The 26,274-nt window shown below is 52.7% G+C and overlaps 1 protein-coding gene across 7 annotated transcripts; it reads left to right on the top strand.

The window, feature by feature from the left end:
- The first annotated feature begins 7,971 nt into the window (after positions 1-7,971).
- On the top strand, positions 7,972-25,781 carry CIZ1 (CDKN1A interacting zinc finger protein 1). 7 transcript variants are annotated; one of them, XM_055541269.1, is made up of 18 exons: positions 7,972-8,114; positions 8,821-8,953; positions 9,182-9,297; positions 10,737-10,808; positions 12,815-13,044; positions 15,423-15,501; positions 15,709-15,817; positions 16,312-16,916; positions 17,177-17,289; positions 18,146-18,343; positions 19,090-19,214; positions 21,658-21,745; positions 22,243-22,356; positions 22,555-22,704; positions 23,636-23,747; positions 24,689-24,758; positions 24,946-25,067; positions 25,435-25,781. In XM_055541269.1, the coding sequence occupies exons 2-18, from the start codon at positions 8,826-8,828 to the stop codon at positions 25,704-25,706; spliced, it is 2,703 nt and encodes a 900-aa protein (XP_055397244.1). In that variant the 5' UTR covers positions 7,972-8,114; positions 8,821-8,825; the 3' UTR covers positions 25,707-25,781. The 7 variants fall into 7 exon arrangements, with proteins under 7 accessions (XP_055397244.1, XP_055397242.1, XP_055397245.1 ...); XM_055541267.1 differs by having other exon boundaries at positions 15,408-15,501; XM_055541268.1 differs by having other exon boundaries at positions 7,983-8,088; positions 15,408-15,501.
- Positions 25,782-26,274: the final 493 nt, after the last annotated feature.

The raw sequence follows: 26,274 nt of genomic DNA, 5'->3' as shown, positions 1-26,274 counted from the left end.
TGGCTGCTCCCAGCGAGCCCGTTGTTATGCTCCGAGAACCAGAGAGGGCAGAGATGAAGCCTGGATTGGTGCCATTCATTTATTTAGAGGGTGCCAGTTACACTCTGCCTAGAGGGGCGTCATTGTGCCTGGTTTGTTTTTCCTAATTACAGTAGAGAAACGTATTGTATTAATCAGAATTTACACAGTATTTGAAAACTTCTAATCATCCTTCCACCCAGAGATAACCACTATTTAGAGTTTATTCTCTGGTTTATCCCATGTATATTCATTTTGTTTTTTACAGAAATGGGATCATACTATAAATCCTGTCTTGCTGAATCACCCATGCCAGACGAGCAGCCTGGGTATCACCCTGAGTTGGTCAGAAATACACAATCTCATGCTTCACTCATGACCTGCTGGATCACAACCTGCATTTAACAAGAATCAAGAGCCCCGGAGATTCCTGTGCACAGGAATCCCGTCAGAGCTGGAGAAGCTCTAATATATATTATTATATGCAACTTGTTTTTTTTAGCAACAGTAAGTCTTTGAGGTCTCTCAGTGTAAGAACAGATTGGTCAAGTTCCTTGTTCGCAGCTGCATAATTTCCCGATGTTTAGTAGTGCTTTGGTTTTGTTCTCGGGTTCGGTGAAAATGATTGTGCCAGGCTTGAAGAATGGAGGGATAAAATGCCACTTGGGGGTGTGTGTGCGGAGAAGGGTTGCTGGGCAGAGGAATCAGCATAAGCAAAGGTATGTAATCAGAAAGGAAATGAACCTGATATCTACACTGGCCTCATTCCCATGGGGCTTCCCAGGTGGCTCAGTGGTAAGGAAACCTCCTGCCAATGCAGAAGATGCAGGAGACAAAGGTTCAATCCCTGGGTCAGACGATGCCCTGGAGGAGGAAATGGCAACCCACTCCAGGATTCTTGCCTGGGAAATCCCATGGACAGAGGAACCTGGCAGAGCTACAGTCCATGAGGTCAGAAAGAGTCGGACATGACTGAGCGACTGAGCGCGCGCACACACACACACACACACACACACACACACACACACTCATTCCCACAGGGCTTGGTGAGGACCAAAGGAGGGACACTGCAGATGGTTCTCCCAGGTGCTGAGAAGCTGGGAGTCCCGAAGGCCAATGAGTTAAATGAGAGTCTTAGAAATGGCTTTGACCCTCTATTTTGAGCACTAACGAGGGAGAATTCTCTCTGGAGCCCTTGAAGCTGTAACCACCACTGTACTGGCAGATCAGCAAGAGGAACACTCATTGGGCATTTCTCCCTGGGCCAGATTACCGGGCTGAGAGAGTCAACCCTCAGGACGGGGGAGGAGTTCCTATTAGTTCTCCTTGACAGATGAAGCAACTGAGGCGCAGAGAAGAATGTGGCTGAGGGCACAAAGCCAGAAAATGATGGAGTGAAGATGTGAATGGAGCTTGGTGAGACTCTGGGCTTCCATGTTTATAGCCTATACTGCACCAGCTGTTGTAATCTGCATGCTTTTAATGCACATGAAATGAAATGCTAGTCCCTTCTGATGGGGTTTTTGTTGGGCATACAGCAGGTGCTCAATAAATGCTGACTGTATTGAATTTCTCAGTGGCTTTATTATGCAGCACTTGAGCCCAGCCATTATATTTAGTCATGACGTCTGCTCAGAGTCCGGCCCTTTGGATTCATTCATTCTTCAACAGGCTTTTAAAAAAAATGTTTACTTATATATTTGGCTGTGCCAGGTCTCAGCTGTGGCACGTGGGGTCTTCAATCTTCGTTGCAGGTGTGATCTTTTTATTCAGTTGCTGCATTCAGGATCTTTAGTTGTGGCATGTGGGATCTAGTTCCGTGGCCAGGGACCAAGGCTGGGCCCCCTGCATTGGGAGCTTGGAGTCTTAGCCGCTGGACCGCCAGGGAAGTCCCTCTTCAACAGGTATTGATTAGGTGCTTCATGCCAGGCCTCAAACAAGACATAAGGGGATGAAGAGGTTAGTAAGATGCAGAAGTTGAACCCTCCTAGAATGTGGATCACAGGGGAGAGAAAGACAAGAAAGTAGTCCAGGTGGATGAAGCCAAGACACCTGGCTGTGTCAGGCAAGGTCACTGCTGAAGCCAGCTGGGCCAGGCTGGGGCTCCACATAGTGCCTTTCTCCGTGTGGCTGGGGGCTGGGCACCAAGATTTCCCAGGGGCTTTGGGGCACCAGTGGTCCAGGCATCTGTGCTTGCACTGCCTCATCTTACAATGAGGAACTCCCCATAAGTCTGGAACAAGGCACATACTCTTGTGTACTGAGGATCAAGGGTACAGTTCCGTTGCTAGACCGCCCGGTGTTCAAATCCCACCCCAACCACTATCTAACCCAGTGACCTTGGACAAGTCATTTCACCTACCTGGCCCTCAGTTTCTGCATCTGCAAAAAGGGGATAAGACTATTAACTATCTCATAGGGTTATATGAGGAGGATTCAATGATGTAATAATTCAGAGAAAATATGAGAACAGTGCCTGAAACAGTGAATAATTAGAGCCATGATTACTGTGATTATAATCATCATTACCACAGTACTGTCTAAAGAAACTTCAACCTCATGAAGGTAGCAAAGGATGTCACCTCTCTTTTTTAAAATTTATTTTATTCATTTAGCAGTGCCGGGCCTTAGTTGTGGTATGAGAGATCTTTAGTTGCAGCATATGAACTCTGAACTGCAGCATGTGGGATCTAGTTCCCTGAGCAGGGATCGAACCTGGGCTCCCTGCATTGGGAATGTGGAGTCTTAACCACTTGGCCAACAGGGAATTCCTGGGCTGTCACCTCTTGGTGGGAAGGTTAAAGGATTGTAGACACGCCAGGATTTGTCCAGGAGAGACAGAGCTAGGTCTGGAGGCATGGATTGGGGGCCAACTCTATCCCTGGATGGCTCAGCTTGTGAGAATCTCAGGCCCCAGTGAGCCCTAGATTGTCCAGTTATTCCCCATGTGGACAGAGAGCTTTGAGGGTATATCTGACAATCAAGAAAGGCCTCTTGGGCTTCCCTGGTGGCTCAGTGGTAAAGAATCCACCTGCTAGGGCAGGAGACATGGGTTCGATCCCTGATCTGGGAAGATCCCACATGCTGCAGAGCAACTAAGCCAGTGCACTCAACTGTTGAGCCTGTGCTCTAGAGCCGGGGAGCCACAGCTACTGAAGCCCACGCCCCCTAGAATGTGTGCTCTACAAAAAGAGAAGTCACTGCAAGGAGAAGCCCGAGCAGCACAACGAGAGAGGAGCCCCCGCGTCCTGCAACTGCAGAAAAGCCTGCACAGAAACAAAGACTCAGAATAGCCAAAAGTAAACAAATAAAAAATTTTAAAAGGAGTTAAAAGAAAAGAAAGGCCTCCTGAGAAGGTGACGTTTGAATGGAGCAGTGAAGACTGGACAGGAATCAGCCTGGTGATGAGTGAGAGGAGAGGGGAGATTGTGAGGGAGATTTGGTTCCTCTGGGGACAGAAGGTTGCCACTGTGGCTGAATCTGGTAAGTGGGGGCTGGGGGCTGGGGGCTGGGTGAGCCTGTTACACACAAGTCAGTCCTGTCCAGCAGAGATGGCCACACTCAGATCCCAAGTAGGGAGGGGCCCTGCCCCAGGTCACTCTGAAGGGTAGGGGCAGCAACAAGGGGCTGCCCACCCTGCCGCTCCCTACCTCTGTTCTCTGCTCCCCTTAGCTCACTTAGTAGTAGGTAAAGGCACAAATGGATGAAATCTTCTTGCCTGAAGAGTCCCATGGACAGAGGAGCCTGGCAGGCTAGAGTCCATGGGGCGACAAGAGTCAGACACAACTTAGCGACTACACCACCACCATAATAATCACACTATATGATATCATCGTGAGAAGAGACAGATTCCTGGAGCAAATAGGTCTGGACATGGCGCCACGTGGGTACAAGTCTATTTCATGGTGAAGGTACATCTCAACGTGGAGGCAAGAATGAGGCCTCCAGGTGATGCCACATCCTCAGACCTCATTTAGGATGCAGAGATGAGGCCTCTCTTCTCCCTCTGAACATACCTCATTGGGGGGTTTTGCTTGCAAGGGGTTGATTTAAAGGAATTAACACGAGGGACTTCCCTGGCAGTACAGTGGTTAAGAATCGGTGCTTCCACTGGAGCGGGTCTAGGAACTTAGATCCCACATGCCCCGAGGTTCAGCAAAAAAAAAAAAAAAAAAAAAGCAATTAACATGAGTCTAGCCCCAAACAGTGTCCTCAGAGCATTCTCTGATCTCCAGGGAGGCAGCGCAAGGTCACATACATTCCAAAAAATGTTCACATCCTCCTCATGAAAGAGTCATCCAAACGGATCATAGCAAATTATTTTTAAAAAGGAAAGTGAATCTCCGCCCCCATGAACCCACTACACACATTTATTCTTTCCAAAAACTGGGATCATAATGTGTATGCAGATTTGTAACCTGCTGAGTTCACTTCATACCATATCGTGTTTAAATATCCTTTGAAGACATAATTTCTAAAGTTCAGTTCAGTTCAGTCGCTCAGTCGTGTCCGACTCTTTGTGACCCCATGAATCGCAGCACGCCAGGCCTCCCTGTCCATCACCAACTCCCGGAGTTCACCCAGACTCACGTCCATTGAGTCAGTGATGCCATCCAGCCATCTCATCCTCTGTCGTCCCCTTCTCCTCCTGCCCCCAATCCCTCCCAGCATCAGAGTCTTTTCCAATGAGTCAACTCTTCGCATGAGGTGGCCAAAGTACTGGAGTTTCAGCTTTAGCATCATTCCTTCCAAAGAAATCTCAGGGCTGATCTCCTTCAGAATGGACTGGTTGGATCTCCTTGCAGTCCAAGGGACTCTCAAGAGTCTTCTCCAACACCACAGTTCAAAAGCATCAATGCTTTGGCGCTCAGCCTTCTTCACAGTCCAACTCTCACATCCATACATGACCACAGGAAAAACCATAGCCTTGACTAGACGGACCTTTGTTGGCAAAGTAATGTTTCTGCTTTTGAGTATGCTATCTAGGTTGGTCATAACTTTCCTTCCAAGGAGTAAGCGTCTTTTAATGTCATGGCTGCAGTCACCATCTGCAGTGATTTTGGAGCCCAAAAAATAAAGTCTGACACTGTTTCCACTGTTTCCCCATCTATTTCCCATGAAGTGATGGGACCGGATGCCATGATCTTCGTTTTCTGAATGTTGAGCTTTAAGCCAACTTTTTCACTCTCCACTTGCACTTTCATCAAGAGGCTTTTTAGTTCCTCTTCACTTTCTGCCATAAGGGTGGTGTCATCTGCATATCTGAGGTGATTGATACTTCTCCCAGCAATCTTGATTCCAGCTTGTGTTTCTTCCAGTCCAGTGTTTCTCATGACGTACTCTGCATATAAGTTAAATAAGCAGGGTGACAATATACAGCCTTGATGAACTCCTTTTCCCATTTGGAACCAGTCTGTTGTTCCATGTCCAGTTCTAACTGTTGCTTCCTGACCTGCATACAGGTTTCTCAAGAGGCAGATCAGGTGGTCTGGTATTCCCATCTCTTTCAGAATTTCCCACAGTTTCTTGTGATCCACACAGTCAAAGGCTTTAGCATAGTCAATAAAGCAGAAATAGATGTTTTTCTGGAACTCTCTTGCTTTTTCCATGATCCAGCGGATGTTGGCAATTTGATCTCTGGTTCCTCTGCCTTTTCTAAAACCAGCTTGAACATCAGGAAGTTCACAGCTCACATATTGCTGAAGCCTGGCTTGGAGAATTTTGAGCATTACTTTACTAGCATGTGAGATGAGTGCAATTGTGTGGTAGTTTGAGCATTCTTTGGCATTGCCTTTCTTTGGGATTGGAATGAAAACTGACCTTTTCCAGTCCTGTGGCCACTGCTGAGTTTTCCAAATTTGCTGGCATATTGAGTGCAGCACTTTCACAGCATCATCTTTCAGGATTTGAAATAGCAATTTCTGAAGGCTGTGTGCTATTCCTTAAGAGGCAGACACCGTGATTTATTTAGCTATTCTCCAAAGTTGGTTATTTCTCTGGCCACTATTATAGATGTTTCTGTGCACCTGCTGGCTTTTAAAAAGACTTGTTTTTGATTATTTTCTTGGGCTAGATTCCTACAAGTGGAGTTACCAGGTCAAGGGGCAGAACATGTTCAAGAGTCTTGATAGAGAATTTGCAGATTACTTCCCAGAAAGATGAAGCAACACAAGAAGCCAGTGCTGGCGCCCCTATTTTCACCAACATCAGCATGAGTTTCAGGTTTATATATATATTTTTTGAACTGTGGTGTTGGAGAAGACTCTTAAGAGTCCGTTGGACAGCAAGGAGATCCAAACAGTCCATCCTAAAGGAAATCAGTCCTAAATATTCATTGGAAGGACTAATGCTGAAGCTGAAACCCCAATACTTTGGCCACCTGATGCAAAGAACTGACTCCTTTGAAAAGACCCTGATGCTGGGAAAGATTGAAGGCAGGAGGAGAAGAGGACAACAGAGGATGAGATGGTTGGATGGCATCACCGACTCAATGGACATGATTCTGAGTAAGCTCTGGGAGTTGGTGATGGACAGGGAGGCCTGGCCATGCTGCAGTCTATGGGGTCGCAAAGAGTCAGACAGGACTGAGCAACTGAACTAAACCGTATATATATTTTTACTTTGGCATTTGCTAAGCTCGCCCTGTGCGAGACGCCAGTGCGAAACATTATGTAATATCATACAGACACACACACTCCCCGGGAGGGGCCACTCATTTTACAGACGAAGAAACAGGCTTAGAGAGGACTCCCGCGTCTGCCAGGGTCGCCTAGCCAGGAGGCAGAGGACCCCCAATTCAATCCCGGCTAGCGCCGAGATCTGCTTGGTTGGAAGCCCGGGGTAATCTCGAGCCGTGTCCGAATCTGGGCGGATGTGATGCTGTCACACAATACGCTGTCGCTTCCTGCCCTTCAGGTATAAAACCGGGCTCTGCTTCAAAGTCCGAAGCGCCCGGGCCGCCCTTCCACCCGTAGGCGGGACATCCCCTTTAGTCCCACCCACGTCCAGCCCTGTTGGCGCCTAAATCCAGGCCGAGTTTAGGCACCTGTGCTGCCGCCCCAGGGGCCGTAGTAGCGCGGGTCCCTAGCTTTAGGGCAGCGCTGGCCACGTGATTGCGATGCCTGGTTGCCCCTCCGGTCTCCGCTGGGCCAACCTCGGGCCTGCAGTCCCTTGCCCCACCGCGTGCGCCGCGGGGCACACTGTCTGCTCCGGATACAAAGAGCGAGTTGCCTAGGGCTGGTACAGCGGTGGTCGGCTTTGTATTACGGAAAAGAGAAAAAGGATCCCTCCCGAGTAACCGCACACTGTGACCCAGTGTAGGGACCGAGGAGCGAGGCACCGGGACACCGGACAGAGGCGAAATTAAAGGGTCTTTGAGAGCAGGACGATGAGCGCCGTTTTTTCAATCTTTGAACTCTGCCCTCCTCCGCGGCTCCGCGGCCAAACCCGAGAAAAAAACAAAACACTTTCAAACCGAGCCCCCACCCGCACCCCTCCCCGGCCCCACCACCCCTTCTAGGGCAAATTCTTGTGCCGGGCGTCCCCTCGCTGGGTCTCGGTCCCCAAATGTACAGCGGATGGCTCCTCACCCCCTCCCACCCCCAGCCCCACGCGGGGCCCCCGGGATCGCGGGACAGTGGGGTCTTCGGGGAGATCGGTTGGGGACAGTCCTCCTCAAAGCCCCCCTCCAAGTCCCCGCCAGACGACAGACCCCCTTCTGGGCGACAGACAGACCTGGGGCTCAGAGCCCTCCCTTCCTGATGCGGAAGGTCTGCTCGGTGCCCGGCGCCGGCTCGCAGCCTGGAACCACTCCCGCCGCCGGCCGCGTTGCCGGGTGAGCCGTCTCCCCCCACCCCCAACCCCCACCGCGCACCGCCGTCCCCGCAGCGTGACCTGGACCTCCCGTCCTCCAGGGGGCGCTGCCCTGGCCCGGCCCGCAGACCGACCCTCCGAGTGGATAGGCCGGGGCGGAGCCGCGGGAAGACACGGGGACCCGCGGAGCCTCGAGCCGGAGCTGCCCGGCCCGGCCCACCCCGCCCTGCCGGTGAGGGCTACGAGACGGCAGAGCCGGTGAGGGCTACGAGACGGCAGAGCAGGTGAGGGGAGGTGGCAGTGAGGTTCCCGGGGCGGGGACGAAGTGCGCGGGTCCGGGCACTGTTCGGGGGGACGGCCGAGGACCCAGGGGCCACTCGGATGGAGACTGAGGGCTTCGTGGGCAGGTGGGGACGCCGCATTTGGATGTGATGCTGGATCTGTCGGTAGAGGAAGAGGCTGGTAGAATGGGGGCGGGGGCGGCGGTTGGGTTAGAGTGGAGGGAAGCCTTCCTCCTACTTTGTTCGCGTAAGACAGTCAAAGGTGGCAGCAGGGTGGGGGTGGGGTGATGTTATTGACGGAACGCGCGCACCCGGGACGGGGTGGGAGCATTAGAGGGGTGTGAATGGCCCGGGGCTTGGCTTGTTCGGCACGTGATTGGCCTAAAGAAAGGCCAAAGGGTGGGGTGGGAGGTGTATCAGTGTCAGGCACCGCTCCTGGAGGGACCGGAGTGGAGAGTGGAGAGACGGAGGGCGGGATTGGGCTTTTGGAGGAGGAACTGTTGGGATGATTTGGAGGCAGTAGGCGGGAGGGTGGTTAAACCTCGCGGCTGGTGGGATTGGAGGAGTATTGAAGGGACGGAGCGCACGCGTGGCGCGCTCTGGGCCTAACCGGGAGGGTATCCGTGTAGCTCAGTCTGCAGCGCGCGAGGGCCGCGGGCTGGGCCTGGGCGACCGGGATCCATCGACCTGACTCCCTCCCTTCTCGCAGCCACCATGTTCAACCAGCAGCAGCAGTTCCAGCAGCTCCAGCAGCAGCAGCTTCAACAGCAGCAGTTGCTGCAGCTTCAGCAGCTGCTCCAGCAGTCCCCACCGCAGGCCCCACTGCCCATGACCGTCAGCAGGTGAGCTCCCCACTGGAGGGCTGGGTGACTCTGCTTGGAGTCGCCCCCTTTCCAGCCCTTTGGCCCAGGGGCAGCCCTGTCTGAGCCCTGGAGGTCATCAGTTCCCACCCCAAGGGGATTCTCTGCAGTAGAGAGGGGCAGAGAATGGAGGGGAGGGGGGTCAGAGAAGAGGGAGAGGGAGGGTCTGCCTCTCCCCATGACCCTCTGACCCCCGCTCTCAACACACAGGGGGCTCCCCCAGCAGCAGCCACAGCAGCAGCTCCTGACTCTCCAGGGGACCAGCCCCACCTCCCTCCTCAACGGCTCTGTGCTGCAGAGAGCTTTGCTTCTGCAGCAGTTACAAGGTATGGCTGCGGGCTCATTGAATCTCATCCAAGCCACACAGCAACTCTGAGAGGGAGCTACTGTCAATATCCCAGTTTACAGATGAGGACACTGAGGCTCTGGGAGGTGGAAGTCCCTAGGTTGCTCAGCTGAATGCAGGTCTGTCTGATCACAGAGGAGTGCCCTTGGCCATAGTGCTAGCTCTGTGGGCGCTACTCAGCACATATTTTGCTGACATTGAGAGATTAGATGATACGATGGATAGAAAGATCTATTTTGACCACCCTCCTTTGCATCCTGTTTGACAGATGAGGACACTGAGGTCCAGAGAAGGGAAGTCATTCGCCCTGGGTCACACAGCATCAGCAATGGCTGAGCTAGATGGAGGCCTGGGCCTCCTGACCCCTGGATCTCTGAGTAGGTGTCTCTAGCCCTCTGCATTAAGCCTGTGCCCTCACCCGGGTTTCTCCACGTGGCGAGCAGTCTTTCAGCTTTTCTTTCCATGATGCTGCTCCCAATACTTCAGCCACTGTGGGAGGAGGCAGGGGTCCAGAGACATGGAGCCAGCTCTTCTTCAGACCTAGCCCCTCCCACAGGGTAGCTGTGACATGCTGACTGGTCCTTCAGGGCTGAGCACTATGCTGAGCCCCTTACAAATCCAGTTTCTTGACTCTGCTGACAACCCTAAGGGGAGATACACTCATGGCCCCATTTTACAGATGAAGAAACTGAGGCCCAGGTGTTGATTAGAGGTCTTACTACAGAGCTTTGTTCTGAGACACCAGGCTATCCTGCCTCCCAGCAGGGTATGCAGCCAGGTCAGAAGATGTGATCTTGTCACTCTGGATGATCCTAGGAGCCGGCTTATAAATTATAGAGGGATGGATAGAGAGATAAGACCACATACGGAAACCCACAACGTTTACATTTTTTTTTCACTCTTTTCTTTCTCATTTTAAAAATCACACTCTTCAAAGAGCAAAAGAAATATTTTAAAAAGAGGACAAGAAAATCCAAATCATATGTAGACTCACTTCTAAAGAAAAAGAATACCCATTAAAGTGTTGGTATATCTCCTCCCATTTTTTTTCTGGCACAGAATTGGGGCTTTATGTATGACTGTGATTACTGATATACATGAAAAGCTGTATTTTGTTTGTTTTTCACTGAGCAGAATGGCATGTTCATTTACCATATGATTTGACAGTCTCTATAAAGATTATTTTTAACAGCTGTTTAATATTCCTCTGGAGGTGTGTGCCCTTATGTCCCTAAACTTTCTCAGCTGTTTCCTTCTTCTACTTATTTTCTTTCTCTTTTTTGCTGCTTTAAATAATGGGGTGAATATCATGTTTGAGAATATTTTCTTATTATGGATTCTCAAAAGTAGAATGACTGGGTCAGGGAGGATGCGTGTTTTATGGTTCTTGATAAGTATTGCCAAATTGCTTTCTCAAAGGACTGGACCAGTTTGCAATGCCACCAGCCACGTATGACAGTGCCAGTTTCACCATGCCCACGGCAACACTGGGTATTATACTCTTTTCTAATATATATGTGTATATACATCTAGTCTAATTTGCTTGGCGAAAAAGCTATATCACTAACGCTTTAGTTTACATTTCTTGTAGTGCTTTTAGTCACATTTCTTAGTGCGCTTGAACATTTCTCTGTGTCTGCTGAACGTTTGTAATTCATGTTGTGACTTGTCCATGTTCTTTGTCCATTTCTCTTTTAGAGTGTGCCATCTTTTATCTCACTGTTTAAGAGCTGGCTGGCGTTCTCTTTGCACATACGTGTATATGTGTTTAAGTTAATGTTCACAAAATGCTTAGTAAATACCAGGCACACTTGTGTATTTCACTGAATCCTCATAAAACATTGAGTCAAGCACTATTACTATACCCATTTTACAGATGAGGGAACTGAGGCTAAGACAGGGAAACTTATTTGCTCAGGGTCACAGAACTTGTACTGTGGAACCTGCATTTGAACCATTTCTCCCAGCACATCTGACCCATACATGCCTGTAACCACTGGGTTTCCCATACCAGCACTGGGGCAAGGATTTAAACTGTCCTTTATTGGATCAGATACTTCCCCAGTGCTCTGAATCAGATGAAGTGCCTGCCCTTAAGGAGTTCCCAGGGTGGTTAAGTGGTGGACAGTGGGAAGCAGACAAGGAAATTGTGCAGCTGGCCTGGGAACAGGGAAGCTGGGTTTCTAGGGACAGAGAGAGGGTCTGAGAAGCCCTCTCAAAGGAGAATCACCTAAAGGGGGGAATGAAGGATGACTGGTTATGCAGAGGCAGAACACTCCAAGCAGAAGGAAGAGCATGTGCAAAGGCCCAGAGGCAGGCAGACCCAGGCTTGTTTGAGGCAGACCCATGCATGGGAGCGTGTGGCTGGAGCACAGTGGGTGTGTGTGAGAGAACTGCAAGAGAGGGGGTCGAGGGGAGCAGGGCTGGACCTTGCAGAGTGAGGAGTGGGCTTCCTTCCTGAGCATCAGGAAGCTATGGATGGGTTCAGCAGAGGGAGGGGCAAAGTCAGAATGTGATTTTTAGAAGTATCACAGTACAAAGACTGTAGCTGAAATTCACGCATGGGATGAAGCGGCTTTGGAAGGAAGAGGGGCGATAGGAGTGGAGATCCGAAGGGGAGTCAGGCTAGACTGAGAAGGAGGGCAAGAGTCAGGGTTAAGAGAAATGGTGTTGGCTCATATGGGGGAGGGTAAAGAGAGAGGGGAGTCGGGAGGACCCCAAGAGTCCCACCTGGGAGCCAGTGAGTGGACAGCAGTGCCACTCCCGGAGATCCTGGACAAGCCGCTCCTTCACTTTGTGTCTCTGTTTATCATCAGTAGAGAGGATAATAGTTACCCTGATGGTGGCTGGGTGGTGTGACTAAGGCTGTTTTTAGCAAGTGCCCAGTCACCAAAAGACATTTCCTTTTTTAAAAAATATTTATTTATGTATTTGGCAGCACCAGGTCTTAGTTGTGGCCTGTGGGATCTAGTTCCCTGACCAGGGATGGAACCCAGGCCCCCTGCATTGGGAACGTGGAGTCTTAGCCCCTGGACTTCCAGGGAGGTCCCCAGGAGACTTTTGATGATGGGTAGCTGGTGTTGGTAGGAGAGTTATCTTGTTATTCCAGAGACCAGTCATCTTGCTGGTTCTCCCTTTGGATCTTGTGCTGAATCTTTTATATACCTGAAAGTGTACCCTAAAGCATGCCTGGGGGTGAGCAGAGTTTCTGGGGGTGCCCAAGCCACTGACTAGGGAGGCATTTGAGGAGGGAAAAGGGCCCCTTCCCTCACAAGCTGGGGCAGAAAACCAGCCTGAAAGCCCCCTCCCACCAGTGCTTCAGGTGGGACTGGGCCTTCGGTTCTCATCTCTTCCCCTCTGGCTGCCCTTGGGTGGGAAGGGTCCCCTTTGAAGTTATCCGTGATGCCCCCATGATGCTTGGGGGCACTGACCCCTGACCCTAACCTTTACCACCCGACCACAGTTGTAACCCCGCTTCTGCCCTCTTTCACCCACAGGTAACCTCCGTGGCTACAACCTGGCCACCCCCAACCTGGCACCCCCCAGCCTCACACCCCCACAGCTGGCCACCCCAAATCTCCAGCAATTCTTTCCTCAGGCCACTCGGCAGTCCCTGCTGGGTCCTCCTCCCGTCGGGGTCCCCATCAACCCCTCCCAGCTCAACCTTTCAGGGCGAACCCCCCAGAAACAGGCCCGGACCTCCTCCTCTACGACCCCCAATCGCAAGGTGAGTGGTGTCTGGGTGTGGAGCAGGTGTGGATGGGAGAGGACACATCTGGGGACCCACCAGCAGTACCCCCTCCAGCTCACACTGGCCTTGGGGCTGATCATAGCCCTCTCTGTGCCTCAGTTTCCTTATCAGTAAAATGATAGGGGAGAGAGTTAGACTTGTCTAGTGTTTCTAAAACTTTAAATATTTCTGAACCCCAAAGTGATTTTTGCTATATCCGAACACCACTCGAACTATTCATTCCCTTTTTATTTACCATTTCTATTATTTACTAATACTATTTGCTAACAATTCTCTCTTTTTGAAAAGACTGAGGTGTAATTGACATATAATACTGTATTCATTGTAGATATATTTTACCAACTTTCTTTAAATCAGCACTGCCCCATGGAAATTAAATGTGAGCCACACATGTAATTAAAAAATTTCTGTATCCTGCATCGAACCTGGACTGGCAATTCGTTTCTTATATGATAGAATACATGTTTCAAAAGTAATTAGCTCCAGTTAAAATAAATAAATTTAAATTTTAAAAAAAATTAAAAAAAAATAAAAATTTCAGGTAATCACAGTAACAAAGTAAAAAGAAACAGGCAAAATTAATTTTACTCACATATTGTATTTAACCTAATATATTAAAAATGATCATTTCAACATGTAATCAATATAAAAAATGAACAAGGTATTTTATATTCTTTTGAGATTATTTTTTTAATACTAATTCTTTAAAATTGGTATATATTTTATTCTTACATCTCGACTCAGCTTGCTGCAATTCCAGTGCTTGAAAGTCAGGCACGTGCCTGCTGGCTACTGTCTGGGGTATTATAGCTTTAAATGAACACTGCTTTTCTGTTACATTTATTTAAAAAAGGAACAATCACTATCTGAAAAATTTTTTTTAAAAAAGCAACACAGTAACAGTAACTCTGAATAAATCCCCAAGCATAGAAGTAAAACAAAAGTGATTGGGGTAAAACAATGTTATAAAATCCTAAACTCTACCCTGTTGCCAGCTGAAGTTTCTGAGCCTTTAGTGAGCTCTCCCTGACTTGAGCAGGAAGAACCAAGGATGTTTTCAGAGGAAATAATATGCTCCCTTGTCTGTCCTGTCCCCGGATGTCCAGACAGCTCCTCATACACACTACATTCCTGAGAGTACCCCAATTGGGAGAGGGGGCAGCACCCACCTTTTCTGGCTCTGACACCACCCACATCCAGAGGTGAGGCATTTCCCTCCAGAGAGGGGTCACAGCCTCTGACCTTCCAGTTGAGCCTGTCCTAACATGGTCCTGTCTAGTGTTTACCTTCTTGCCCCATTTTACATATGGGAAGCCAGAGGCTCAGAAAGGAGGGTGGAGATTGTCCTGGGCTGCAGAGCTGTCCAGGCAGACCCAGAGTCCGGGCCTCCTGACTCTCAGACCAGTGCCTGTGTCATGCAGGGTGAGCTGGGTAGTTTCTGAAGGGCGTGGAGCCCTGCAGTGCTGCATGTTTCCTCTCACCGCTAGTCCCTTGGGCTTAGTAGGAGGGAGGGAAGCGGCAGGTGGACCCCTGGGGCTCCCTGGGGTACCCTGGAGCCATCTGGAACTGTGTTCACTTAGCAGATGTCTGTTAAGGCCCGGCAGAGGACTCTCTGGGGCAGAGAAGGCATCTGGCCCAGCTCTCCTGGAGATTCTGGGCTGGGAGGAGGGTGGTAGTGATGACAAGACCTTAATATACATAATTCTCCAGCCGATGAATGATGGCTGTGGGAAATGCCGCAAAATGGAAGTCCAAGGCCCCCGGGAACCTGTACTATGGGTTAGGAGGGCTTCCTGCAAGAAGCGCCTTTGAGGCCGTGGGAGAAGATCCAGGGCTTTGGGGAGCCAGAGAGGCCACCATGGACACAGAGAGGAGAGGGGGCATGAGAGCTGAGGCTGGAGGAACAGGCCTGAGGTAGGGGCCAGACTGTGCAGGGGCCTGGGGAGGGGAGTTAGTTTCAGGCTTGGGGCAAGGAAGGAATAGTCCAGGGCTATGGGAAGTCATGGCAGGGTCTCAGCCTGAAAGAGACAAGAGGCATGATCAGGTCTGCATTTGAGAAGGGTCCTTCTGGCTGCTTCGTGAAGAAGGTAAGAAATCAGGGGGCAGCATCATGGACCTGGAGGAAGTATTGCGTCGCCCAAACCTGCATTTACTTAACAGGCTGGCAGCTAGATGGAACTCCTGGACGTGATTCCCGGGGTGTTTAGGGTCTTCCCTTGGCAGCTCTGGGGCCAGGCTCCTTCATCCCCTGGAGCCTACATGTTGGAGCTGCTCTTGGGCAAGGGGGTATTTACTGGGGTGGGTGGCAGATATCAGAAATGGTTTCTGAAAGGAAGTAGGATTCTTCTTCTCAGACAACGCCTGTGGAGGACAAGTCAGACCCCCCAGAGGGGTCTGAAGAAGCCGCAGAGCCCCGAACAGAAACACCCGAAGGTGAGGGAGAGAGGGAAGCTGCTGGTCCTTCAGAGGGATGTGGGTTGAGGGGAGGTGGGTGCGGGGAGCAGCCATGGAGGCAGATCTGGGAGGCAGGACTCTTACAGGGGGTGGGGGGAATTGTGAGCCCAGGCCCCACGTCCTGGAACTGGGAGCTCATACGTGCTCCACCTGGCATGGCATTCTCTCACCTGCCCTCCATCCCAGACCAAGAACCTCCCCAGTGCCCAGATGACATCGCTAAGGAGAAATGCACTCCAGCACTTGAGCCTGAGTCTTGTGAAGTCTCTGAGCCGCCAGCTAAAAAGTCAAAGAGGTAACTGAGGCTGAAAACCTGTCTGGTACCCAGGTGTTCTCTACCCTCATTCCTGCAAAGGCAAAGGGTAGGGGTAGGTGGGGTGAGATCCTTCAAGGGAACAAGGCAAGGACCTTGGTTTCTGGCGTGGGGGGAGGTCAAACCTAATTTTGCGTCTTACCCGGGAAGGCCCTTGGCCAAATGGACTCTGGCTTCTTCACTGTGACTGGGCCACAGTGAGGTGAGGGGGCCATTGTGGAGGGGTGAAAATGTGTACCTGGAACCTCAGAGCATGGCCAGAGGGTAGGCAGGCTTCCAGGGCCTTGAATACATACTAGCAAGTTGTGGGAGGTGGGAGCAAGTGATCAGTTTGCTTAGAGGAAGCTGGGACCTGGAGAGTCTAAGGGGCTTGCTTGTACATAGCAGAGCCAGGACTGGAGCCTAGGTCAGGGCCTTTCTTGGGAGCCCCTGGGGCCAGTTGGCAGACATGAATATGATCTTCTGACCCTTCCCAGCTCAGAGGAGCCCACAGAGAAGGGGCCCCCAGGGCAACTGCAGGCAGAGGTCCAGCTGCAGACCCGGATGATGGCACCCAAGCAGACACAGACACCCGAGCTGCTGCCTGAGCCCCTGGAAGCCCACGTGCAGCCACGATTTCAGCCCCGGGTCCTGCAGATCACAGCCCAGGTGCAGCCACAGAGCCAGCCACAGACGCTGCCCGTAAATGCCCAGGTGCAGCCAAAGCTACAGAAGCAGGCACAGACGCAGACCTCTCCAGAGCACTTAGCACCGCAGCAGGTGCAGCGGCAGCCGCAGGAGGAGGCAGCGCCACGGAGACAGGCGCAGCCGCAGCCCCCCAGGCACGTGCAGCTACTGCTGCAGAAGCAGGCACAGACGCAGACGTGCCCACAGGTCCAGGCGGAAGCACAGCTGAGGCTCCAGCCGCCGGAGCAGCCACCCAAGCAACCTCTGGTTCAATCACCGGTGCAGCCACTGGAACCGGCCCAGGGACGGCCTCAGACTCAGCCACAGGCGTCGGTGCCAGCGTCGGAGAAAGCCCCAGTTCTGGTTCGCTCTGCAGCACTGGAAACATTGCCTGATACAGTAGAAGCTAGAGCAGGTAAGTGAGCAGTGACTCCCAGCCGGCCCGGTAATGGGACTTGCTCTGCTGGGACCCCGCTCCTCCCCCAGCACTGTCCAGCCCTGACTGGGTGCCGCCTGCTACTGAGGGTTGGGCTTGGATCCAGGGTTCTGGTCCATGTGCAGTGGAGGCTTTGAGGTCCTGGCCGTGGGCAGGGAAAGTGGCTCTCAGGCCCACATCCCTCAGGGCCCTGGTGGGAGATGGACCATGGGAAATGGAGCACGCCTCTGTCATTTCAGGCCCAGAGGAGGCCCCACCAGAGCCAGGGGGTGCCCTGGAGGAGAGCCAGGAGGAGCTGACCGGTGGCCTGGATGTGGCAGAATGTGAAAAAAGAGCGAGGGAGATGCTGGGGGTGGGTAGAGATGCTGATGAGGACTACATGGTGCGCCCAGTGGTGGGATGGCCTCCTTCTGCCCCAGCATGCCCCCGCTTCCCGGGACCCCTGGTGTTTCCCCTCCTGTGAAATGTGACGGCAGCCCTCCTCCTGGGTTTGCGGGCAGACCAGATTGGGTTTGACAGTGTTCATCAGCTCTCATGTGGGCCTTTACGTGCCTTTGCTCTGACAGTCTGGAGGCACTTTTGGTGATAAGGGTCCCTTCCAGCTTGCTCACCCCAAAACTAGAGCCCCCACATGAGTTACATTGCTCCAGCGGAGAGAGCGTGGTGTGGAAGCCTGTGTCTGGGGCCTGGGGCCCAGTTCTGCCTTCCACTTGTTCTGTGTGCTAAGTCGCTTCAGTCCTGTCCAACTCTTGGCGACTGTATGGACTATAGCCCACCAGGCTCCTCTGTCCATAGGATTCCCCAGACAAGAATGCTGGAGTGGGTAGCCATGCCCTCCTCCAGGGGATCTTGACGCAGGGACTGAAGCTGCATCTCTTATGTCTCCTGCATTGGCAAGCGGGTTCTTTACCACTGGTGCCACCTGGAGCACCTTACCGTATAACTGTGGCAAAGCCCCCTTCCTTTCCTTGCATCTTCGTTTCTCCATCTGTCACAGGAGGCAGGGAGAACTGAGGGGGACCTGGGTTTTTGAATACTGACTGCGGTGCTGCCTGGCTGAGCGAGCCTGGGTGATCACCTGATGGCTCAGAGCCTCAGTTTTCCTGCCTGTAAAATGGGCTGTCAGGAGGGCTCCTAGAAGTTTAGCACAGGGCTGACTCACCATAAGCACCCAGCTGGTGGTAGCTCTGCTCCTGCTCCCCGTGCAGGTGTGGGGGGCCGGGGGATCCCTGAAGGTCACCATCCTGCAGAGCAGCGACAGCCGGGCCTTTAGCACCGTACCCCTCACACCCGGTCCCCGGGCCAGTGACTCTACCTCTGCCACCCCTGCGGCGGCCAGCACACCCTCTAAGCAGGCCCTTCAGTTCTTCTGCTACATCTGCAAGGCCGGCTGCAGTAGCCAGCAGGTACCCTCTGGTGTGGGGGTGGGAGATCTCGGGGGCGGGTGCAGGGTTTGGGGCCTGTATGTGATGCCCAGCCTGCCTTTCCCAGGGCTGCCTCTGTGTCCACTTGGGCCCCCAAGCCCCACCTCCAGCAGCTGTACCTTAGATCACAAAACATCTCTGGACCAGCCCAGGGGGCAGGCTTTCCAAGTTGGGTGGACCTGGTGCAAATCAGCCCTGACTGACTATGTGGGTTTTGGAAGGTGGAATTCAAGGGTTTTGAGGCATTGGTGCCTCAGTTTCTGCATGCATCAGAAGAAACCTTTAGAAACCACCTCTAGAAAAAGAAAAACTGCCTCCCAGAGGGGTTCTGGGGATTCAGCAACTTGACATTGAAGTCCTGAGTCGCTGGGCTGGCCCAGAGCGCGTGCAGCCTCAGTAACAGCATCACACTGGTGTGATTACTGTCACTATTGTTAGCGCTGCCCCTCTGTGCCTGGCCTGAGCAGAGCCACGGGGACCTGGAATTTGATCACACTGCTCCTCACCTCGGAGGTGCTCATGGTCTCCAGCGGGAGCAGAGGCTCTGGCTGGCGTGTGCTCACTCTGGGCCCCAGTTTACTGTCCTTCTCTGGCCCATACAGGGTCGTAAGAGAAAGGTCCTCCCAGCAGCAGTGGGGTGGCCAGGAAGCCCAGGTTGGAGGCCTCCTCTAGCCCCAGTGTTCAGGGGCTCACTCCTCACGCCCCTTCCTCGCTCCCGCCTGCTGCAGGAGTTCCAGGAACACATGTCGGGAGCCCAGCACGAGCAGCGGCTCGGCGAGATCCAGCACATGAGCCAAGCCTACCTGCTGTCCCTGCTGCCTGTGCCCCGGGACGTCCTGGAGAGAGAGGACGAGTGAGCGGGGGGTCTCAGAGGCTCTGGACGGTGCAGGGGAGGTGGTCTCACAAGCCAGCCCAGGCAGAGGGGACCCCTGATCTACCATCCACAAGGTCTTAAGGCATTAAGATCGCCCTCTCCCAAATACTTCTTCACTAACTGTGTGGCCTGGGCCCTCAGTTTTCCTTATCTGTAAAATGGCCTGGCGAGGGGTGTAAGGCAGGAACTCATGAACTAGACAGCCTCTATGTTTTTAAAGAAAATTTGTATTTATTTATTTCTGGCTGTGCTAGGTCTTTGTTGCTGCGTGCAGGCTTTCTCTAATTGCAGCAAGTGGGGCTACTCTCTGTGGAGTACGGGCTTCTCGTTGCAGTGGCTTCTCAAACTGCAGGGCGCAGATTCCCTAGAGCATGCCAGCTTCAGTAGTTGTGGCTCGTGGGCTTGGTTGTCCCATGGCCCGTGGGATCTTCGTTCCTGGATCAGAGATTGAACCTGTGTCCCCTGCATTGGTAGGTGGATTCTTAATCCCTGGGCCAGCAGGGCAGCCCCTAGACAGTCTCTTAAGGCTCCATCCAGGCAGGAACAGTTTGACCCCCTATGTGGGAGGGAATTGGGCTGTGGCACAGACCCCCCCACTCCCCTGGCATATGTGCTGCCTCCAACCACAGGGCCTGATGGTCAGGCGGGACCTGCTCATCTCATGGGCTGAGACTAGAACGTCCCTGGGTTTTCTCCTTTCTTAGTCATAGGGGCTTGCTCCATTAGAAATGTCAGCCCTCCAGAGGCTGGGACTGGCTCTTGGGATGCTCAGTGGGCAACCACTGAGGCCTGCAGAAGTTGGGAGGCCTCAGCAGTGAGAGAAACAGGATGGCATTAGCTCAGTCCATCCTAGGGACATGGGCTCTGTCTCACCAAACAGCTGCCACTCAGCTCCAGATTTCCTGGTTTCTCAGAAGCATCTAAAAACTGATTTGTATGTGAATCTCCCAATTTCATGATGTTAACAGCTAGTTCAGAATTAAAACCAGAACAGCAGACTTCCCTGGTGGCCCAGTGGATAAGATTTCACCTCCCAATGCAGAGTGTGTGGGTTCAATCCCCGGTTGGGGAACTAAGATCCCATGTGCCTTGTGGCCAAAAAACCAAAACATAAAACAGAAGAAGTATTGTAACAAATTTAACAAAGACTTTAGAAAAATGATTCACAACCCCCCCCCCCAAAAAAAAATCTTAAAAAAATAAGAAACGAGTCCTGTGGAGGCCAAGTCAGATCCTTTCCCTGGTCGGATAGGCCCTGAGTCAGTGGTCAGGGGCTCCGCCATGAGGTTTTACAGAGAGTCACAGCTTGCAGCTCCCTGGGTGGGGTGAGGGGACAGGAAGGGCCCTTGGGTGGCCTCTGCTTGCATTCCCTGAGTGACGGGGAGCTCTCTCCAAAGGCTGCGTCTCTGTTAGCTGGTCTCAGTTCGAGAGGAACTTCCCCGTGGCTTTGTAGGATGTTCTCCACCCTTAAGCCTCCCCTGGCTTGCTAACCTAGGAGTTATACTTGAGCCAAATTAGCATAAAGCCAGGAGAAAGGTGACACAGAGATGTTCCTTGCAGAGTTCATGCAGTGATGAAAAAATTTACTTGGAAATGATCTAAAATATCCCAAACTAGGGACTTAGATCAGTTCTTCCACTTGGTGGGAGAACTAATAATATATAGGACAACGGCAGGGAATTGCTGACAATGTGGAAACATATGCATGATGCAATGTCAGGACCAAACAGGATCCAAAATTGCATATGCAGAATGAGTTTGACTATATAAAAATAGATCTTGCGACAGAATGCAGAGCTGTAGCCCAAGCTGTAAACAAGCTTCAGGTGGAGAAGATGCGCTGCACTGCGCCCTGACACTGCTGGATCCTGACTCGGCCCGCCCAGAATGCGGCGTCCTTCCTTTGGGCTGTCTGTCCTTCCCTCACAGTCAGAAGCTCTGAACTGATCCCCTGCCAGACCCCAGGGATGCCGGGGTGCTGTGAGGGCAGAGAGGGAATCAGGTCCTCCCAATCCATTGTGGGCAATGCTATGGCAGTGGGACTTTGGGGGTCCCAGAGCGGGGCCTGACTTAACAGGCATGGAGACAGGTCCTGGAATTGGGGAAGGGCTCAGACAAGCTCTGGGAAAGACAGGGCGTCCAAACTGAAGGATAAAGAGTTCTCAAGGCCAGATATTTTCAGCTCTGTCACCTGTCCTGGTGGCCTCCTGGTGTCCCCAGTGCTTCTAAATCTCATCCCTCCCACCAAGTTTTCTCTCTTATTCTTAAGCATTCTTCTAGACGAACCCTAGAATCCATTTGTTAAGGTTCCAAAAAAACCAGATTCTGTTGGACTTGCATTCCTTTTATGGAGCATCCGGAAGAGCGGCTGTCTTTCCAACAAGAATGCGGTGTCACACGTACTTGTTTTGATTGTCATCAGAGAGCCTCCACCCAGGCGCTGGTGCAACACCTGCCAGCTGTACTACATGGGGGACCTGATCCAGCACCGCAGGACACAAGACCACAAGGTACCAGGGCGCCCCCGCCGCTGGCTGTAAAGGCACCCCGTGTGTGGTCTCCAGGCCCAGGGCTGGGGAGGAGGTAGCCCAGGTTGGAAGCAGAAAGTAAACGTCAGTCTTTGTCCCTGCATGGCTGTAGCTTGTGATGAGTCAGTCATGTTTCCTCTCTGGGCTTCAGTTTCCCCATCTGTCCAGTGTGGGCGAGGCACCATCTCACCCCACATTCAGCCTCGGGGCTCATGGGGTCCTCTGGCGCCTGCTCTGTCTGTCTTCTGACTGTCCGGTCTCTCTGTTGCCATCCGCCATCCCATCTTGTGTTTGCCTGTGTTCTGTGGAGCACAGTCTGCTGATTGCAGAGTGGCCTAACTCTAACCCTAACCCTGAGACTGGATGTAGCACACCTGAGGCCTGCAGGTGGGAGGTGGTGTCTTGCTGGGCCCTGCCCAGCTGCACCTGGGAACACTGCCCGCCCCCACTACCCACTGGGCCTGCCTTCCATTCCTCAGTTCGCCAAACAATCCCTGCGACCTTTCTGCACCATTTGCAACCGCTACTTCAAGACCCCCCGCAAATTTGTGGAGCACGTGAAGTCCCAGGGCCACAAGGACAAAGCCAATGAGGTAACCCCAGCTCCCTCAGAGGACAGGGGCCCAGAGCAGTATAGAGCCTTGGGCAAGGCTACAGAGCAAGTTGAGGTGTATTCCAGTCCAAATTCATAGCAGGGCCGGAGGGATTGGAGCTCTCTGGGGTGTGAGGTGCTTGGGGTGTCGCATTGTGGCTGCCCAGAGCTGACCTGAGCCCTTACCCACCCCGGGAAGCTGAAGACATTGGAGAAGGATATAGCCGGCCAAGACGAGGACCACTTCATCACGGTGGACGCTGTGGGCTGCTTTGAGGGCGATGAAGAAGAGGAGGAAGATGACGAGGAGGAAGAAGAGATCGAGGCTGAGGAGGAATTCTGCAAGCAGGTGCTTGGGGAGAGGGGGCGTGGAAAGGAGGCTGGAGGCTGGACTCCCAGACCAGGAGAGACCTCCCTCCACCTCCCAGGGGCTAGGAGACACTGTGCTGGCATTTGCAAGCACAAAGACATGCCTCAATCTAGTATTATTAGGAACTATCTTCAACATGACAATGTGTAAATATGCATGATGACGACGGTAGGGTGGCAGGTGAAATACGCAAGGTCTTGAAAGCCTGCTTGAAATTTTTTCTTGTGTTGCGGAAGAGAAAGGCGTCCTAGGCCAAGAGAATAGCATCGCAGAGACATGGAGAGGGGAGCTACGTGGTACATACGGGAAAGTCCGTGAAAGGTGATGATGGTGATGATGGTGGCGAGAGCAGTCAACTTTATTTTTTTTTAAGTACCTATTATCAAGTTCTTTACAGAGAAAGCTTGCCAGATTGCCCAATTTTTAAAATAATTTTATTTATTTGTTAATGTTTGCCTGTTCTGGGTCTGCATTGCCGCACGGGCTTTCTCTAGTTGTGACGAGTGGGGGTTCCTCTCTAGTTGGGTGCACAGGCATCTCACTGGAGTGGCTTCTCTAGTTGCAGAGCACAGGCTCTAGAGCGCTAGGGCTTCAGTAGTTGTAGCACGCAGGCTTAGTTGCTCCTCGGCATGTGGGATCTTCCTGGACTGGGGATCAAACCCATGTCTCCTGCATTGGCAGGCGGATTTTTTATCACTGAGCTACTAGGGAAGCTCTCAACCTTTTTTTTTTTTTTTTTTGGCATGCCACATGGCTTGTGGGATCTCATTTCCCTGACCAGGGATTGAACCTGAGCCATGGGAATGAATGCCTGGAATTCCAACTGCTAGGGTACCAGGGAACTCCCGCAGTCAACATTTGTTGAGCGCTTACTATATGCTAGGCGTGTAACCAGGCACTTTCCTGGCAGATTCTCACCCATTTGGATGCGAGGAAGCGAGACTCCACAGCCTGTGCTTGGAATACATCAGCTCTGCTGTCTCCCATGAGTGAGGAGCTGGAGGAGCTTTTCAGTTTGACAGGTGTTTCTGGAGCACCTGTTCTGGGCCAGGCCCTGGTCCTGGATACCAGGAATACCCAGGACCAAGGCCTGGCCCCTGTCCTCATAGAGCTTTCCAGTCACAGTCCAGGGTGGTGAGGGGGCAGCCAAGGAGGGCATGCACAGAGGGGCTGTGGATGGAGGGTTGCAGGCGTGGCCTCCAGGCCTAAACAAATTGGGGGTGATGCCAGCTTTGCTGCTCAGAAATCAGTAGTGGCATGACCCTGGGTGAGCCCGTTGGTTTCTCTAAGCCTCCGTTTTCTCTGCTTAGAAGTAATAGTCCCAACTCAGACTGTAAGGAAGGGCCACAGCCTTGGGGGTGGTCATCATTTTTAGAGGCTGTGTTTGTTTGCCTGGTAAGTGGTGGAGGGCACTGCTTGGCATGGCCTTGTCTGGAAGGGGCTCATGTCAAGCAGGTGATCACTTGAAACCCACCCCGCCCGAGACTGTGGTCTCTGCAGCCTCTAGGAGCTGGCGGGGGGTCATGGTAAAGGCTAACCAGGGCTTGGGGTTCACTACCCTACTCCTCCATCAACCAGCTGGGTGACCCTGGGCAAGTGAGTTAATGAGCCTGGGCTTTAGTTTCCTCATATGTGAAATGGGTGAACCATAGACAGTTGTTACGAGGATTCAATGAAGTGCCACGTGTGATGTGTTGGGTGTGGATTATGGCCACTGTGGGAACAGGAGGGCTTCCCTGAGGAGGGGACAGATTGAGCTGCACCTGGAAAATATGGATTGGGAAGGGCACTCTGTGGGACAGGACCAGCATGGGCAAAGGCCTAGAGGATGCCACCCACAGCCTCCTCCTGGAAATCAAGGGGCTGGCACTGCAGAGCATGGGTGGGTTCAGGCCCCGCCTGTGTTTAGGAGGAAACTAAGGGAAGCCAGAACCAACTGGGGCCCACACTGGTGTGTTTCCAGATGAGATCCAGAGACATATCCATAGAGGAGTGGAAAGGCTCGGAGACCTACAGCCCCAACACTGCATATGGTAAGACGCCACCTGCAGGAGCGGCGGGCCTCGGGTCCCAGTCACAGCATCCTGGCCAGGTAGCCTGGCCCCTCGTCCTGGTCTCTTTCTGCACCTGGAGGGTATTAGGGGAGGCTAGGCCCCTAGGTGGGGGGGAGGCACCGAGCTGGCATGGGGATGTGAGCGCTTAGACCCTGCTGTCCTTCAGGGGTGGACTTTCTGGTGCCCGTGATGGGCTATGTCTGCCGCATCTGCCACAAGTTCTACCACAGCAACTCGGGGGCGCAGCTCTCCCACTGCAAGTCCTTGGCCCACTTCGAGAACCTGCAGGTGAGTCCGGCCTCCCGCCCCGCTCCGCCCTGCCCGGGGGGTCAGACTCTGTCCGAGCTGATGGGAAGAGCCAGTGGCCACCTCCCTTCTAGGCTTGGCCTCAGCCCCTGGGCACAGCCCCCAACAAGAGGCTCTACCCACAAAGGGAATCCAAACCAGGTTGGGGCCAAGGTCTTTTTGCAATTGTTCTGGAGCGGGTGGTGCTGAGGGATTAGCACTAGAGGTCTGCCCAGAGAGGCTGAGCACGTCACACAGGATCACACAGCATGTCCAACATTGTCTCAGTGGGGCCAGGGAAGCAGCCTGTGGCCAGGAGCACACCAGGTGGGGAGGAAGCCCGGACCTCACCTGCACTCTCTGTGTCTAGAAATACAAGAAGGCCAAGAAACCCAGCCCCACCGCCAGGCCCTTGAGCCGCCGGTGTGCCATCAACGCCCGGAACGCCCTGACCGCTCTGTTCACCGCTGGCGGCCGTGCACCCAGCCAGCCCAGCACCCAGGACACAGCCAAAACCCCCAGCAAGGTGACGCCCACACCCCCTCGGCCCCCACTGCCTCGGCGCTCCAGACGCCTCAGAACCTGATGGAGGAAGCACCCCATGCCCGCCCCATCTCAGTCCCAATCGGCTATGCTTTTTAGGAGTCTTGTGTGGAGACTTTGATATGGTCGGTATTTTTACTGAAAATCCAATAAAGGAAGGTAGTTTGGCCTGTATAGTCTCCACCAGCATTTCTGTCTGCATGGATAGGGGAAGGGGGGCCCCCAGCCGGCTCCCAGCTGGCGCCCAGCCTCTGCAGGTAGTGAGGAGGCACAACTGGAAATCTGAAGACAGGGTCCCTCACCAGGGACTCTGGGAGTATGAGGTATTTCACCTCCTGAGCCTCAGTTTCCCTCTTAAGCATGTACCCAACCTTGGAAAGTACTACCTTTAAGTAAGATCTCATTTAATCTTCACAGTGTCCCCAGGAGGGAAGTCTTGTTGTTATCCCCAATTTACAGATGAAGAAACTGAGGCCTAGCAAGGTCCAGTGCCTGCAGAAAAGGTCATACATCTGGTGACAGGCCAGGATTTGATCCCAAGCCTGAGTTCTGGACCCCCATCCTGGCCTCTCTCCAGCTGGACCTTACCAAAGTTGGTGTGGGAGTGGGGGGGTCCTCACTGCTCAGGCCCTCTGGCTCCAAGTTCATGTTCATTAGTGGAGGCCCC

Source organism: Bubalus kerabau, chromosome 11, assembly GCF_029407905.1.
Source record: "Bubalus kerabau isolate K-KA32 ecotype Philippines breed swamp buffalo chromosome 11, PCC_UOA_SB_1v2, whole genome shotgun sequence".
Lineage (NCBI taxonomy): Eukaryota > Metazoa > Chordata > Mammalia > Artiodactyla > Bovidae > Bubalus > Bubalus kerabau.
The sequence above is the reverse complement of the archived record's forward strand: the minus strand, read 5'-3'. Positions and strand labels throughout refer to the sequence as shown.